The sequence below is a fragment of the Primulina eburnea genome, chromosome 3 (genome assembly GCF_022965805.1).
Source record: "Primulina eburnea isolate SZY01 chromosome 3, ASM2296580v1, whole genome shotgun sequence".
In the NCBI taxonomy this organism is placed as follows: domain Eukaryota; kingdom Viridiplantae; phylum Streptophyta; class Magnoliopsida; order Lamiales; family Gesneriaceae; genus Primulina; species Primulina eburnea.
Genome location: NC_133103.1, coordinates 4,274,942 through 4,289,963, shown reverse-complemented (window position 1 = coordinate 4,289,963; position 15,022 = coordinate 4,274,942). Strand labels below are relative to the sequence as shown.

At 32.1% G+C, this 15,022-nt stretch overlaps 3 protein-coding genes across 3 annotated transcripts; 1 reads left to right on the top strand and 2 right to left on the bottom strand.

Annotated features, from left to right (window-relative positions):
* The first annotated feature begins 1,788 nt into the window (after positions 1 to 1,788).
* LOC140825524 (small RNA-binding protein 11, chloroplastic-like) lies at positions 1,789 to 4,074 on the top strand. Its single transcript, XM_073187363.1, has 4 exons — positions 1,789 to 1,960; positions 3,312 to 3,380; positions 3,473 to 3,579; positions 3,655 to 4,074. The coding sequence occupies exons 1-4, from the start codon at positions 1,828 to 1,830 to the stop codon at positions 3,760 to 3,762; spliced, it is 417 nt and encodes a 138-aa protein (XP_073043464.1). The 5' UTR covers positions 1,789 to 1,827; the 3' UTR covers positions 3,763 to 4,074.
* An 884-nt stretch (positions 4,075 to 4,958) lies between these two features.
* On the bottom strand, positions 4,959 to 6,224 carry LOC140828044 (probable F-box protein At2g36090). The gene has a single exon (XM_073191014.1). The coding sequence runs from the start codon at positions 6,143 to 6,145 to the stop codon at positions 5,081 to 5,083; it is 1,065 nt and encodes a 354-aa protein (XP_073047115.1). The 5' UTR covers positions 6,146 to 6,224; the 3' UTR covers positions 4,959 to 5,080.
* A 2,409-nt stretch (positions 6,225 to 8,633) lies between these two features.
* Positions 8,634 to 10,580, bottom strand: LOC140825523 ((+)-borneol dehydrogenase 1-like). Its single transcript, XM_073187362.1, has 3 exons — positions 10,428 to 10,580; positions 10,117 to 10,167; positions 8,634 to 9,562 (listed from the first exon to the last, which is right to left on the bottom strand). The coding sequence occupies exons 2-3, from the start codon at positions 10,140 to 10,142 to the stop codon at positions 8,779 to 8,781; spliced, it is 810 nt and encodes a 269-aa protein (XP_073043463.1). The 5' UTR covers positions 10,143 to 10,167; positions 10,428 to 10,580; the 3' UTR covers positions 8,634 to 8,778.
* Between the last annotated feature and the right edge of the window lie 4,442 nt (positions 10,581 to 15,022).

Genomic DNA, 15,022 nt, shown 5'->3' with positions numbered 1-15,022 from the left:
CGAGAGCTTCAACTGGACGTAAGTTTTATTACGTTTTGTTATGATTTGAAATTCTGATATTGAAAGAATCGGATATGATTCATATATGATGTTCTTGACATAGTAGACATCGTATAATCGAAACCGGATCGAAGAACAGATACTATATGAAATTATTATGATATTCAGAGCTGATTTGATATCTGATTTGTGTTGTTATCGATTATGAGATGTTGGGATTGATATCTGACTGATATTGTATTGCTGGGTATATTGAGTTTGTGCCGTTATACCGTTAAAACAGAATTTGATTGAGTTCTGATTATATCCAGTATTGATTTGAGACTGTATATTGATATTGTGCTTATTGGGAATGTCTTTCCAGATTGATATATTGAAGGATTCGAAGACAGATCAAAATCGAACCCCAACGAAAGAAAAGTATAAATCAATGTTAACCGGGAGATCGACTCGAGTCAGATTGGACTTGAGTTTCCCAAAAACCACATACTTTATTATTGTATTGATATTTGCAATTTATGAGATTGATATGCTTAGTATATTGAGTTATAGCAAAGCGTGTATTGAGTCATGGGCAGAGATGCCTAGTCATTAGCGGATATGCCAAATCTTTGGCGGATATGCCAAGACACTAGATGTTTGCTTAGGAGTTTATTTATTCTATCGCTGAGATTCGATAGATGTGCCAATATTAAGGAACCAGGATCCCTAGATTAGAAATGAGTCGAGTCGGAGATAACGAGTCACGAGTTGATTTACAGCTTATATATCATTTCATGTTTCAGATTAATACATGTTGTTAATTATTGTTATGCTTTCTTATATGTTGTTATATGATGGCATATATATGTTGTTTATACTGGGATGTATTTCTCACCGGATTTATCCGGCTGTTGTTGTGTTTGTATTAGTGCATAACAACAGGTAGGACATGATCAAGAACAAAAAGAGGATGAGATATTACAGTTAGCATGAGGCCCAGAAATATAATAGGACTCGACACTTGATATATAGATGTTGAACCCTAGTTTGACATAAAGATATGTTGTACAAGACTTGTACTTTTAGGTTGATTTGTATATCAAACTGATTACATTACGTTTCCGCATTTGTATTTTAAAAAAAAATTATGTCACACATTACTTAATTGTTACATTTGATATTAATAACGATTAAGAATATGAATTAGCGTCCGGGTCCCCACAATTTATCCCATAGAAAAGGAGTCTCATAAATTTTGGTGAATTGCATAAATCCAGATTCGTTGTTTTATTGAGCCAATTACTAAAAAAAACTACTCTTGCGACAATTAATTTTTTATGTACATATGTGTGTGTTTATTCTTCATTATATTATCACAAACGTAAATACTCAAAACATAAAAAAAAATCATATTTCAAATGTAACTAAAATTGAAAATATATATTTGAATTTCAAGAAAATCAATATAATTTTTTAAGTATATTTTAAAATGACATTGTGTTTTTTTATGTTCTATAACTTTTTTTAACAATGTTATAAGTAGAGAAGCAGACAGATGACATACGTATGTTAGTAAAAAAGTAAAAAAAATTAATTAGCTTTTTCTTAATTTACAAAATAAAAATTATACATTTTTAAAATTGAAATAGTAGGGAAAAAATAAATAAAAATGTGAAATATATAATTGGTTGATTAAAAAAAATTAAAATAATTGAAGGGCATCAATTTTTGGTAAATAATTGAAGGGTGTGTTTGCAGTTTACATCAGTTTTTGGTAATTATAAATTGACTCTCTCTAGTTCTGCCACAAAAAAAAAAAAATAAAAATAGAGGAAGAAAGCAAGCATGGCGGCTATGAGAAATCTATCGAAGAATTTCATGTTTGGTCGCATTTCTGATCCCACTTCCAGCCTTTTGTCATCATCTCCGGCGATTCTACTTTCTTGCCGAGGCATAGCTTCCAAGCTTTTCGTTGGAGGTAGGTGTCTCAAAGAGTTCGCATTTATTTAGCTGAATGGAATTGGATATTAATTTTGGGAATCTGCCTCCGTTTTGGAGACTTTATTCAATCGGGGGTTTAAGAAGATTTTATCATTTTTTATTGGAACTTCGATTTTTTTGGCTCTCAAATTCGTAGTTCTTAGGCTAATTTGGATTTTTGATCCAATGCCTGGTTATTGATTTGTTTCGTCTTTGATTTTGTATATTTTTTCTTTGCTAGATTGCCATCTGTTTTGGCTATTGTTTTATGTTTTCAGAGGTTGAATTTGGATGGATGGATGGATGGATATAAGTGAATGAAATGATTTGATTATGGATATCAAATTGCATCTATTTCGGGTGAATTCAAAATCATCTTAATTGTTAATAAAATTGTCCAACTTAGATTAGAGTGGGAGTGTGAAACTCGCCCAACTTAATTTATCCAAACAAGTCAAATCAAATAGAAATTATGGATTTAAAATCCAGGATTTCAAATAACACAATCCAAACAAGTCAATGCAATGCCACGAGTTTCCCTTCAACCTGTTCAAAATATAAGCCTAGGAAACTTTAATATACCAGAGGAGTAAACGGTTCCTGATACAAGCCTGCCCCAAAAATATTTAAAACCTCTTGGCGTAATTTTTCAAAAAACTATCTTTTCAGCCCCCAAATGCCCATTATGTAAGCCCCTCATAGTTGGAACCCTTGGTTCAACACTGGACGAGACTACCCCTGAATCTCCTAATGTGGGGGACATTCTAGTTTGGCGGATAGAAATTCAGTGTTTATGCTTCAAATATGGTCACTATATGAAATACCATCTTGTAGATGATTTGTAGAAGCATGGTTTTGAGTTCTTATGTGTGCTCAGGGTATGTGTCATCTTTACCAAAAGATAGCCTACAAACTTATCATTTTTGGTTGAGCTGACAATCGCGTAAAGCATGACTCAACCCAAGTATGTTTAACATGAGTTGGAAAGTCCATTGAGAACTGTCTGAAAGTTGATCTTTAATACAATGACAACCCGTCTTTTTTACATCAAACATTCATTTCTGAATGATAATGATTTTGGGTTGCCATCATGGAGCTCGAGACAAGTAGGCATAAAATTGTATCGACTTAGCAATGTGCGAATGATTGTTCTTTTATTCGTTAGGTTTATTCGCTGTTGAATTATGTTTGTCGTATATTCCATTTAAATTTACATCAAATACTTGAATTTCATCTTTGTAGGTTAGAGAACTTGAGATTTCAACCGAAATTTCACAGGAAATATAAAAACAATGAGTCCCATTTTAAAGGAGATATATGATGTCTTAATGAATAGGAATTTATCACAGGACTTTCATATCATACCACAGAAGATGGACTATCAGAGGCCTTTTCTCAGTATGGTCAAGTTATAGAAGGTACATTAAAAACTATCACTACCTACTTAGAACTCATCCGCAATCAAGCCAAATGCCACTCTCTCTCATGTCTAAATTATTTGTTTCGGCAGCTACAATCGTGATGGATCGAGTATCAGACCGATCAAAGGGTTTTGGCTTCGTTTCCTACGCATCTGAACACGAGGCAGAGAAAGCCATCACAGAAATGGATGGAAAGGTTTCCCTGTGCTTTTTTATCTTTCTGTTTTCATTATAGCCTTCTTAATCTTAACCAAAGCAATGCTTACTGTAGGCACTAAATGGGCGCGTTATATTTGTGGACTATGCTAAGCCCAGATCAGGCTATGGTGGCGGCATGCCTATAGCTAGAGGACCCCCGGAACCAGCTTTGGATAATTGATTGTCCCTCGAGTTATATAATGAATGAGCTGCAATTGCGTACTTTGCCAGAAAGATGAGTCGGGTGGAGAAATACTTCCGGTGTAAATGACATAAGATTATTGAAATACATGTGGCTCGTTTACAAAATGGTGTGGGCAATTGATCTAATTTAAGGTATATGAGTAGTGAGTGCATTAGCCCTGTGAATGTTTGGCAAGTTCAAGGGTTTGGAGAAATAAGGTGCGCAATTATATTTTTTTGGTGAAAGTATTGTTCTGTGCATTATTTGGCGTTCAAATCATCCGTAATTATTCATGAATAATTACAATTTTCCCTATAATCTTTAAATCTTATAATTCTTTATTATAACTAGTGCACCGACGCACACGTTCCGTGTTTGTATAATATTTTTTATAATTCATTTGATTTATATTTAAATGAGGATCAAAATATAATTATAAGAAATAGCGAGGGATTATACTGTAATTTTGATATATAAATTAAAAAATAAATTGAAAAATAAAATAATAAAAAAATGATCTCAATAAATGTTGAACCAATAACCTAAATCTCAATAAACAACTATTCTATCCGCTGAATTACATATAAAGTAAATTTTATTAATATATATAATTATTAAAACAGATCATGACACTAAAATTAGTTACTCTAAGTGTCTCAAACTTAATAAAATAATATAAATAACGGTGTTACATTTTCATACTCAACCATTTTTGTTTTGTTTTAGAATCTCTTTAAAGAGTAGCTATTTTGATGAAACTTTTTTTTTTGTTTAAAATCTGATATGGCAAGATTAAACTTCGAAGATGAAATGTTTCCATATAAAAAGATTTAATGGTATATTTAATTTTCGAAACTATAACTTGAATAGTTAAATGATCATACACCATCCGTTTGGGTTTCGTAAGCAAACGCAATTGCCGTATTTAAAATCTTATAATTTATTAAAAATTTCGAATCTCAGCACAAGGTGTATAATTAAACGTATAATTTGGATTCGCTTCTCTTATATATGACATTATATATATTTTTTGACATATTATAATTATATATTTTACTAGAGACGTGACAATACAAATAAGCCAAAATTAAATTATTTATTGGGCACCTATCCATAAGAATGTGACATCTCGAAAAGAAATATAATCGAGAATTTTATCCTCTCCCCGTAAATCAAACTAATAGAGATTGAAATTGAAAATAAATCAATAAATTTTAATATGGTTTTTTTTTTTTTTTACACATTCATATGATTTTGTACAATATTCTTTTTCTTCACTATATATATTTTAGTATCCTATTCCTTTCCTGTTTCTCTACGCTGTCAATCTGCAGAAAAAAAACAGTAAAAAGGTAACCAAAATGGAAACCCCAAAACCTAAGCAAAACATATCCAAAGCTTCCTCAGTCTTCACCTTTCTCTCTTTTATCTCCCTCCGCATCTCCAGATAATCCTCGTACCTCAACTTCGCTTCACTGCCCTTTTTGCACTCCAAAGCACGGTGAAGAATGACCAGACTGTCCTTCCCGTTCAAGTGGACCCCATCCGTGTCCTCCATTTCCAAGCTGACTTCAATCACCTGCATCTTTCCGCAGTCGGAGCCGCCGAGAGTGACAGCAGAGCTGCACAGTACGTAACCGTTTTCAGCGGCCAGGATTGACGCAAACTTGATCTTCACTTCCCCGGTGAGCCAGTGGCGTTGAATTTTGACGGGTTTGTGGGAGGAGAGGTTCACTGCTCGCCGTGAGATTGGGTCGATCAGTATCCAACTTAGAGTCATGCCGTTGATGATATCTGCGCATGTTTCGTCTCCTGATTCTGGGTGTTTGATGGGAGCGGGGACAAATTCTTTGGGCTCTAGGAGATCGATTCTGAACGGTGAGCACCGGAACCAGTCGCTTAATGATTCTGTTTCCTGGTGTTTGGAGAGGATTAGTTTGTTCTCGTAGTGGATATCCACGGATGAGATCAGCTCCGAAGGTGGAACTGTGGAGGTGCTGATCAAACTCTGCGTAGCGTTTGTAAAAGCGCGCGAGAAAAAGGCACGAGAGCCACCGCCGGGGAAAGTGGAGATGACGTGGGTTACGCGGGGAGAGGTGGTGGAAGGCCATTTGGAGTGGCATAATTCAGTCCAGAGGTGGTTTTGGGCGGAAAGGTGGCGGAGTGTGGCGGAACAGCTGGAGGCAGAGGCGAGCGCTGGGCCGTCCAAGCGTGTGAGAACGTGTGATTCTATGACGTGTGGAGGCAAGGCGGAAAATCCAGTGGTTTCTACAATCTCCACCGTGGCGTCAGCAGCGGTTGGCGGTGGTGATGTGATCATGATCAGTTTATTACGGTGGCTGATTTCTTTGAATAGAAGACAGGAAACTTTGGTTAACATTTGGTCGTTATATAGTGTCGAGATATGGGTGGTACAATTACCAAATTAGCCTAACATGTATGCTCTTTTGTCTTCTTCTTTTTTTTTCCAGTCATTAAATAAAAATTTCATATAATGATATTGTATTGTACATGTATTTTTCGACTTAATTCGAATTTCAAACATAAAACAATATCTAACACAATTCTCTACGTATCTCATCATTTTATTGAAAATTAACATCACGTCGGTTATTGTCTAAATTTCAGCACATTATAAAAGCATAAACACTATCAAATAAAGATTATAATGATAAATTTATTTTTATTTACTGAAATTATGATATCGTTCGATGAAAGTAAAATTGGTTTTAGTGTAATATGAATACCAGGGCTTCCGCTTACCAAGTTTGGTGTGGTCAGCCATTCAGCAACTGCGTGCCGTCATTAGATATGAAGAATAGTTTGTTTACATTAATGTTACAAATATAATATTTATTACACCAATTGGTCATCGTGTAGACTGTAGACCATCATTATTTTATTTCCAAAAATAAACCTTTTTCATTTTACCACGAAAAAACCAGCATTATCCTAATTGGACGTTATGGTATAGTCAATATCTGACCGTTTGACTGGGCAATTATACTAAATATATAATATATGAATAATTTATTACCATGATTTATAAAATTTGAGTCAAACATAAACAAATGACTGACACATTAAATATATATATATTATATTTAATATAAGGGAAAACAATACACATAAATTATATTATATTTCAATTAAGGCAGTACGAGTTTTAGATTATAATGAGTTTTTTGCATTCACATGTTCTATATATATATTAAATATATTTAATATAAAGGAAAACAATATACATATTATATTATATTTCAATTAAGGCACTACAAGTTTTAGATTCTAAAGAGTTTTTTGCGTTCACATGTTCTATATTTAGTTTAGTTGTCATTTAATTTCAAAAATTATAACATGGAAGAGAGATAAGAGGACACAAACCCTATTATAAATATCATAAAACGTGTAAAATATATAGAAATCTGAAAATTACATATGGAACAATTGGAATATTTTATGCATTAATTTTAATTTTTTTCAATGAAACATATGAAGTATTAGAATTTACAATTTTGTTGGGTGCAATATTTGTCTCTGCTTGGTAGAGCGATAGAACCGTGATGCTTGAGATGCTGTGCGGTTTAAAATATTATTTGAGTTGCACAATTACCACCAGCTATAGCTTTTGGTAAAACGGCAAAACGCTTCGGTCCTACAAATTTTTTTTATAGTGAACACATACAATCAAATCTCAATAATCTCCAATACATGTTACTTATATCAAAAGTTTTAAGAAGCGTGAAGCGTCACGACCAAGTTGTGAAGCGTCACGACCAAGTTTCAAGCTTCACAAGCTTAAGAGAGTATATAACAAGATCAAGCATGAAAAAATGTTTTTAGTTGTTAGTACAATTTTAATTATATTAAATTGATTATTAGATCAAATAACATATAAACATAGAGTTTCTAAGAATAATTGCATAAATTTTCAAGTTATAGAAAATATGTCTCAAAATCACAAATTTTTGGGTAAATCTTTTTTATTAGGTCAAGTGTCATATATTAAGTTGCAAAAAAGAGAACGATACAAGACAAATTTTATTTCGATATCTTTAAGGTTTTTTGTTTTAAAAAAGTATATAATTAATTATATATTTTTTAAAATAAAATTTTAGAGTTAAAAAATTTTAACATGCGTAAAGGAGATAAACACCTTTTCATTAAAACATTTTTTGTCTTTGAACATTTTATCATAATACTTTTAGTCCTCAATATTTCCAAAAAATTACAAAAACAGTTCGTTCTGGTTTTGGTCTCTACGTCAACGCATTTACCATTTGCTGCACGAGTCGTCGATGGTGGTGAATCGAATGGCCTCGTGTGAATCCACTTCGTCGCCGGCTACTTTTCTCCTTCTCAACTACGGTGGCCATTCGGTAATTCTAGTATGATAATCACTTATTTATCAAACATTCTAATTTTCGGAAAAAATATCCAGTTTTCACATTTATTTTCAATACTATTCGTTTCTGATTTTTTAACATCTTTTCAAAATCTATAAATTTAATCAATTTTTCAGAAGGTATAATATTTTGAAAACTGATGTTGGTTTATCTTTAGACTGAATATTCCGGTTCACATTTCAATACAAATCTGTGGCCTTTTTCAAAGCTACACATTGTTTAATTCTAGAAGTGCATTAGAAATTTCTCCCAAGTTAGTGGCCTTTGAAATCATGCACCTTTAGAATTAAACCTGTCGCTTTCAAAAAGACCACAAACTTCGAACCTGTAGGCCGTTGTTTTGAAATGTAAACCAAATATAATTCTTCAATAATAAGTTTTTAAATATTTTGTTGAAATAAAATAATTTAATTTTTCCATCATTTATATGCAACAATTTATATATACTAGTCTCCCTTCGCATGTTTCAAAAAGACCAAATTTATTTATTTATTTATTTGTGTTTAGATGGAATAGAGTACACTGAAGAAAATAGCATTGCATCATGTATATAGTCAAACTTTCATCATATCCCATTATATTACTGGTAGAAGACAGAAGAATTGGATCACCTCATGCTAGCCCTCATCAAAGTTGGGTTCACCACACTATAGCCACCATCCACGACGAGATTCAACCCACTCACATAGGATGCCTCATCACTAGCCAAGTAAAGGGCAGCCTTTGCAAGATCCTCAGCCGTCAAGACTCCCCCTTTTAGGTTCCCAACTGCTCCCATGAACCCTTCAAATTGTCTGACTTTTTCCTCGCTTTGATCACTTCCAGTCAACACCCCGAATGGTGAGATGCAATTCACCCTAATCCCGTGAGACCCCAACTCCGCTGCCAAGTTGTTGGTCAAACCGACGATCCCATGTTTCGAAACCGCGTAGGAATGCGTGGAGATTCCGGCGATCTTAGTCGTGCAGCTCGCGGTGAAGAGTATGCATCCTTTTTTATTCGGGATCATCACCCTTGCGGCGTGCTTGGCTCCCAGAAGTGCGCCTACCAGGTTGACTCCCAGCATCCGCTCCAGGTCGGTCTTCTTCGTGTTGAGGATGCTCTCGAAGGCACCGTTCATGATTCCGGCGTTGTTGTACATTATGTCGAGGTGGCCGAATTTGGAAACGGTGGTGTCGACTAGATTTACGATGTCGTCTTCGTTTGAAACATCGCAGTGGATGTAGCAGACGTGCGTGTTGGTGCTGTCCAGGTTGTTGGCTAGGTTTTGGCCGAGGGTGTCCTGGACGTCCGCGATCACGACATTCGCGCCGTTTTCGAAGAAAAGGCGAACGGTACTTGCTCCAATGCCGCTTGCCCCGCCGGTCACAATGGCAACCTTGCCTTCCAACCTAGATGTATTTTTTTTAAGTTAAAAAAATTGTTTAATTTCAAGAAATTAATAATACTATTTACTTTAGTGCTATCATTGAATCACAAAATTACGTCACACATAAATATTTTCTTAAAAAAATTATAATATACTATACCTTTTCCACTTGAATAAATATCTATTCTTATTATTATTGTACCATTTAAGAACTACCTTTGGTAAAATAACATTTTCTTTTCTATTGTATTTTCTTGTTTTCATAAATAAATAAATAGAAACCTTTTTTTCCCAAATATACAATTATATTAGTTTCCTAAAATCATATGCAAACGAAACATATTAAATTTCATTATTCAGTTATGATTTCATTTTTTCACATTTACAAATCAACCATGTATATAGTTCTTAAGTTTTTCGAAACTTATTTACCTGTTTACGAAAGTCAAATTATATCAAGATCTTTCAAAATGAAAATATTGGTCAAAATATAAAAAAAATTAGCATATAATTTCAGCTATTAAGAAATTTAATATAAAGAAATATAATATTTAATTGGGTATTTGTTTTTTTTACCTCCCGTGGACTGAGCTGCCGTTCATGTTGATTCCTTGGAAGGTTAGTTTACTGCCAAATAACATTCACGAATATAATTATTTTTTTTCTGGAACTAAATAAAGGAGCCAAATTAAAAATATAGCCAACGGAATTCAATTAAAGGACACATATATGGTATTTTGTATCCCAAGCAGTATAAATTTATTGTTATTGAATTCAATTTTTTTAAAATTAACGAAAAATGAACTCATATCGTGCGCATGCCCACGACGAGAAATGATTAATATTTCCGATGGAAGAAAAAATGAAAATGTTTTAATGACGCGTACCCCCGTGGAGACAGAAGCGGGTTCCGGCGAAATCTCTGAGGCTGACAGGAGAATTCTTAGCTGCTTTGTTCAGTTCCCTGCATATATAGTTAGTGTGCGTGTGTATATATAGAGAGAGAGTAAGGGCAGGCCTGCTAATTTGATATACACCTAACTTGAATAATTCTGAACATTTCTACAAGTCAAAGTAATACAGCTATTTTATTCAAGTATCCACCTTTCGGGAGTGGGTGCCCGCTTTTGTTTTGTTTATTTTTCTCCTTTATTTGTTGAACATCATGTGTTTTGAGTGGATTGATCTGGTCCTGGTTTATGAAATAAATTTGAAACTTTGTTTTTTTTTTCTTTTTTCCAGAGGAATAGTTTTTTATATTTAAGTCTCGAATTCAAGATTTTGTCTCGAATATGTGAGACTGGTGTTATGCATAATAATCCATCTATCATAATTATTCATGCAAGTGTGAATAAGAAATCTCTACATCCAAATAAGTTTAAAATTGAAGTCTAATCATCGTATGAAAATTTTTCATTTCAAATAGTTGAGCCGGAACACATCGTTAGGAAATTTGCTACAAAAAGTGGAAAACTAGTTACCAGACAAAAAGGTCCACTTAGAAGAATATAACACTAATATGTAGTAAACATTATTATCCAATCAAAGTTATAAATAAATGCAAAATTTGTCGACAATTTTATAACTGAAGTAAGGTTCAAGCGCGTAAATCTTAAATCAACGCCATTTAGTAGAAATGGAAGTGAACGCAACGTCGTCTACTTGAAGGGTTGGTAACATTATAAAGTAGAAAACTGAAATTTTAATCAAACATATTGTTTTATTTGCAATTTCAATTATTTGGAAAATTAATTATTTTTATTATCAAGTACTGATGTGACACCGCACACGTCATTGTCATACCAAAAAAATACCAACATTTTAAAAAACTTTCCTTGGTCCGGCTTGCTGTTGGTTGAATGGGTAATAATCCACAGAACCAAACAAAGGAATTACCCTTCTTGTGGAGAAAATTCGAGATAAGCTTGCTAATTTTAAATTACCAAATTTGAAAAATCTACCCACTTAAAGGGCAGCGAGATGCTCCTATTCTCTTCTTTTTATCTAAATTTATTGTCCACTACGTACATATATTAGTTGAACATTAATCACCATCTTTAATTACTAAAATATTAAAGTGCTTTAGGTCTGCTAACATATTTGATTAACTGTTGCTTAAGTGTGTGTGTATGATAACCAAAAATAAAATATGCCGATTTGGAATTACTTTTGCGAGTCAAAAATATGACAAAATTTCAAGATTGGCCACTTCTAAAAACTTTCTACTTTTGCACATCCTATCTTCATCAGAATACATTACTTCCCACAATATATATCACATTTGTGGTATTATTTTGATGTAACAAAGTCTCATATTCCCACATATATTTAGTTGGAATTGCTTTACTTTCTAAATTGACAGTCTTATAATCTTATACCATATAATAAAACAGAAGAAAAAAAATTACTTTCATTAACAAAATGTTGAAAGACATTGCAGAAAGGGAAGAATATAATATATATTCAATATTGAAATATGCATCACATGAAGTGATACTGTATTTGATTTTTGGTGTGTCGGTGAAGCTTTTTTTAAAAAAAATTAAAAACCAAAAGTATATCTCATATACATTTTATAAAGAAAAAATAAATTACAAATTTAATTAAATATTTCATCATATCTTATTTAATTTTTCATCTAAATTAAACTAACTCATCTCTTTTCGATTTCACACGCCAAGTAAAAGCAATATATAATTTTTTTTTTGTTAAGTGTAATAATTATCTGTTGCATAAAGAAATTGACATACACGCACGGTGTTTTCGCTGTCGTACATTTTAAAAAGACTAGAGTTGCACTGTTACCACTAGATATAACTTTTTGGTAAAATAGCAAGCGTTTGATCCTACAATCTTCAAATATCTATATAATTATTTTTTGCACATGTAACGCGAGTGCTTTGAGTGCTAATATAAATTATATATATATATATATATATATGTGTGTGTGTGTGTGTGAGCACTGGTGGAGCCGTGTTAGTGGTAACTCGAGCTTTAGCCCAGGTGGCCTAATTGGTTTTTAAAAAAATTAAATATTAGTTTTATACAATTTTGTGTTATTTAGATATTAGCATGTATAGTTCAATTTATAACAGTAAATGATTATAGAGTTTAAAATTTTAACTCAAGTGATTAAATTTTATTATTAGCTCCGCATGTAACAATAAAATAAAGACAACAGCAGGATGGGTACCTTAAACAAAACTTTATAACAAGATGGTTTAAAGTTCGTATTTTTTAATTTTGAATTTTATCGATATTTGGAAATAATTTCACATACGTAAGTCTATGATAGTGATGAAGCAACGCTCGAGTTTGAATGTTCGATTCGGCCAATTCTATCCTACACCAGGTGAGATACTCCCCTTTACTTTTTTTTTCTTACATGTGTCTTTTTTTTTATTATTATTATTACTTTTGACACTACTTTAACCAAAATCAACCAAACTAATCATTAAACTAATTTCGTTTAATGTATATAACATGTGTTATATCATTATATTATTATTATTATTATTCTCAAAATTTAAAACTTAATATTTTATATTTAAAAATTACGTGAAATTTTTTTTTATAATAAAACTTTTAGGTTTGAGGTTTGAGATTTTCATTTCTATTATTCTTATTTTTGTGGTAGAATAATATGAAATGTAAAAAATCAATATTTTAAAATTTAATTATTATAAGAAAATCTATGTTCTACCCATTTATAAACGCTAATAAAATTATTGTAGCTATTTTTAAATGCTATACATGTATATATTATTTAGTGACAGGGAGTAAATCTCTCGGAGTAGGATAGAATTGTCCGTTTGATTCCTATGAAATAATAGCTGACGACTGTTTGTTACTCCATTTTCCCCTGTGAGTCAGTTGAAAAACACGTAAGGAAAACGGAAGGACACAATTTTCCATTAATATTTCTTGAATATTTGATTCCTATCTTGTGATTATATTCTGTTTAATTTTCTTCCTTATTTTGTTGAATATAAACTTCACTGTACAAAATTGCTTCGTCCGAAATCACAATGGGGCCTGGAAACCCATCGTGTATCGGCTAAGAGCCCATTGAAGAAGATCTATATCCTCTTAGGTAGGTATTTTTGTCACGGCAAAAACGGATCATTAATTAAAAAAAATTATTTTTTATGTTAATAGAATTATTTTTTATTGTGAATATCGGTAGGGTTGATCCGTCTCACAGATAATTAAGATTCGTGAAACCGTCTGATAAGAAACATGCTCTTTTGTCTAATTGTCTCCTCTTCTTTCTCTTGCATTATTGGGCAAGACGTCTTTAGCAAAATAAATTTTTTCATCATAAAAAAAATATTTTTCAAAGATTATATTTTTACTCGGGCATTAAAAGGCCTCATAGGAAAACGCAAAAATGAATTGATTACCGATGTGATCGCTTCAAAACCAGCATTTAAATGATTCCCTTCAATTTGCAGAAAAGTTTAATGAAAATAGTCTTTCTCCGTGTATTCAAAAGATTAAGAGTGGGTCTCATGTGAGATCGTCTCACGGATATTAATCTGTGAGACGGGTCAATCATACTCATATTCACAGTAAAAAATAATACAATTGGTATAAAAAATAATACTTTTTCATAGATGACCCAAATAAGAGATCCGTCTCACAAATACGACCCTTGAAACCGTCTCACACAAATTTTTGCCAAAGACTAATTGTGTAGTAGGGCACATTATATCACTTAATGCTCTGTGCATTCACTTCAATGGATGGGACGTTGAGAAATTTTATTTCCAACTTTCACTTCAATGTCAAATATATTTTTTTTCACCGTAGATATAGACTTCGTCTCTCACGGATATATAGATATGTGAGACCATTGAACATTAGACATAACCTTAGAAAAAATATGGGTGTGATCCAACTTTTGAAAACAGGAAGTGTCAGATTTTGAGTAAATTAACATATATATATTTTTTTGAAACAAAATTAACATATTTAGAGATTACAAAAACTCGATGATTTAATTTTTATATTTAAATCTTATTTTTCTTATGAATCTTTTAAATACTATCGATTATCGATAATTTTTTTAGCAATATTGATTATCGATACTAGGAAACTAAATAATTAGTACTGCAAAATATAGGGATTGATGGTGTAAACGAATATAACATGTAATTTTAGATGTGAAAAAATACTGGAGATAAGAGTATTTACAAAAAAAATTCTTTTATTTACCAAATTATCATAATCACTTTTGAATAATAAGAATCAAGATAACACTAGCTTCTGGTTTTGAATTAACCCGATTAAAAACATAAAATAAATTTGGTTAAAAACACAAAAAACCGATTTTTTAAAATGAAAAGTGAATAATCAATTTTCTTTAGAGGTTGAAAAATCTTTTCTAATATTTGAATTTTAGTTTTTATATTTTGGCAAGTGAATGGAATTCTTGTGCTCATCATTTTGCAGAAGTCTTCTATTGCAAAAGAAATTGTAA

Excerpts from the sequence above, each read along its gene's own strand:
- LOC140825523 (XM_073187362.1), bottom strand. The coding sequence starts at position 10,142 with ATGAACGGCAGCTCAGTCCACGGGAG. Across the intron at positions 9,563-10,116 it reads GGCAGCTCAGTCCACGGGAG|GTTGGAAGGCAAGGTTGCCA; the intron begins GTAAAAAAAACA and ends AAATACATCTAG.
- LOC140825524 (XM_073187363.1), top strand. The coding sequence starts at position 1,828 with ATGGCGGCTATGAGAAATCTATCGAAGAATTTCATGTTTGGTCGCATT. Across the intron at positions 1,961-3,311 it reads TTCCAAGCTTTTCGTTGGAG|GACTTTCATATCATACCACA; the intron begins GTAGGTGTCTCA and ends AATTTATCACAG. Across the intron at positions 3,381-3,472 it reads GTATGGTCAAGTTATAGAAG|CTACAATCGTGATGGATCGA; the intron begins GTACATTAAAAA and ends TTGTTTCGGCAG.
- LOC140828044 (XM_073191014.1), bottom strand. The coding sequence starts at position 6,145 with ATGTTAACCAAAGTTTCCTGTCTTCTATTCAAAGAAATCAGCCACCGT.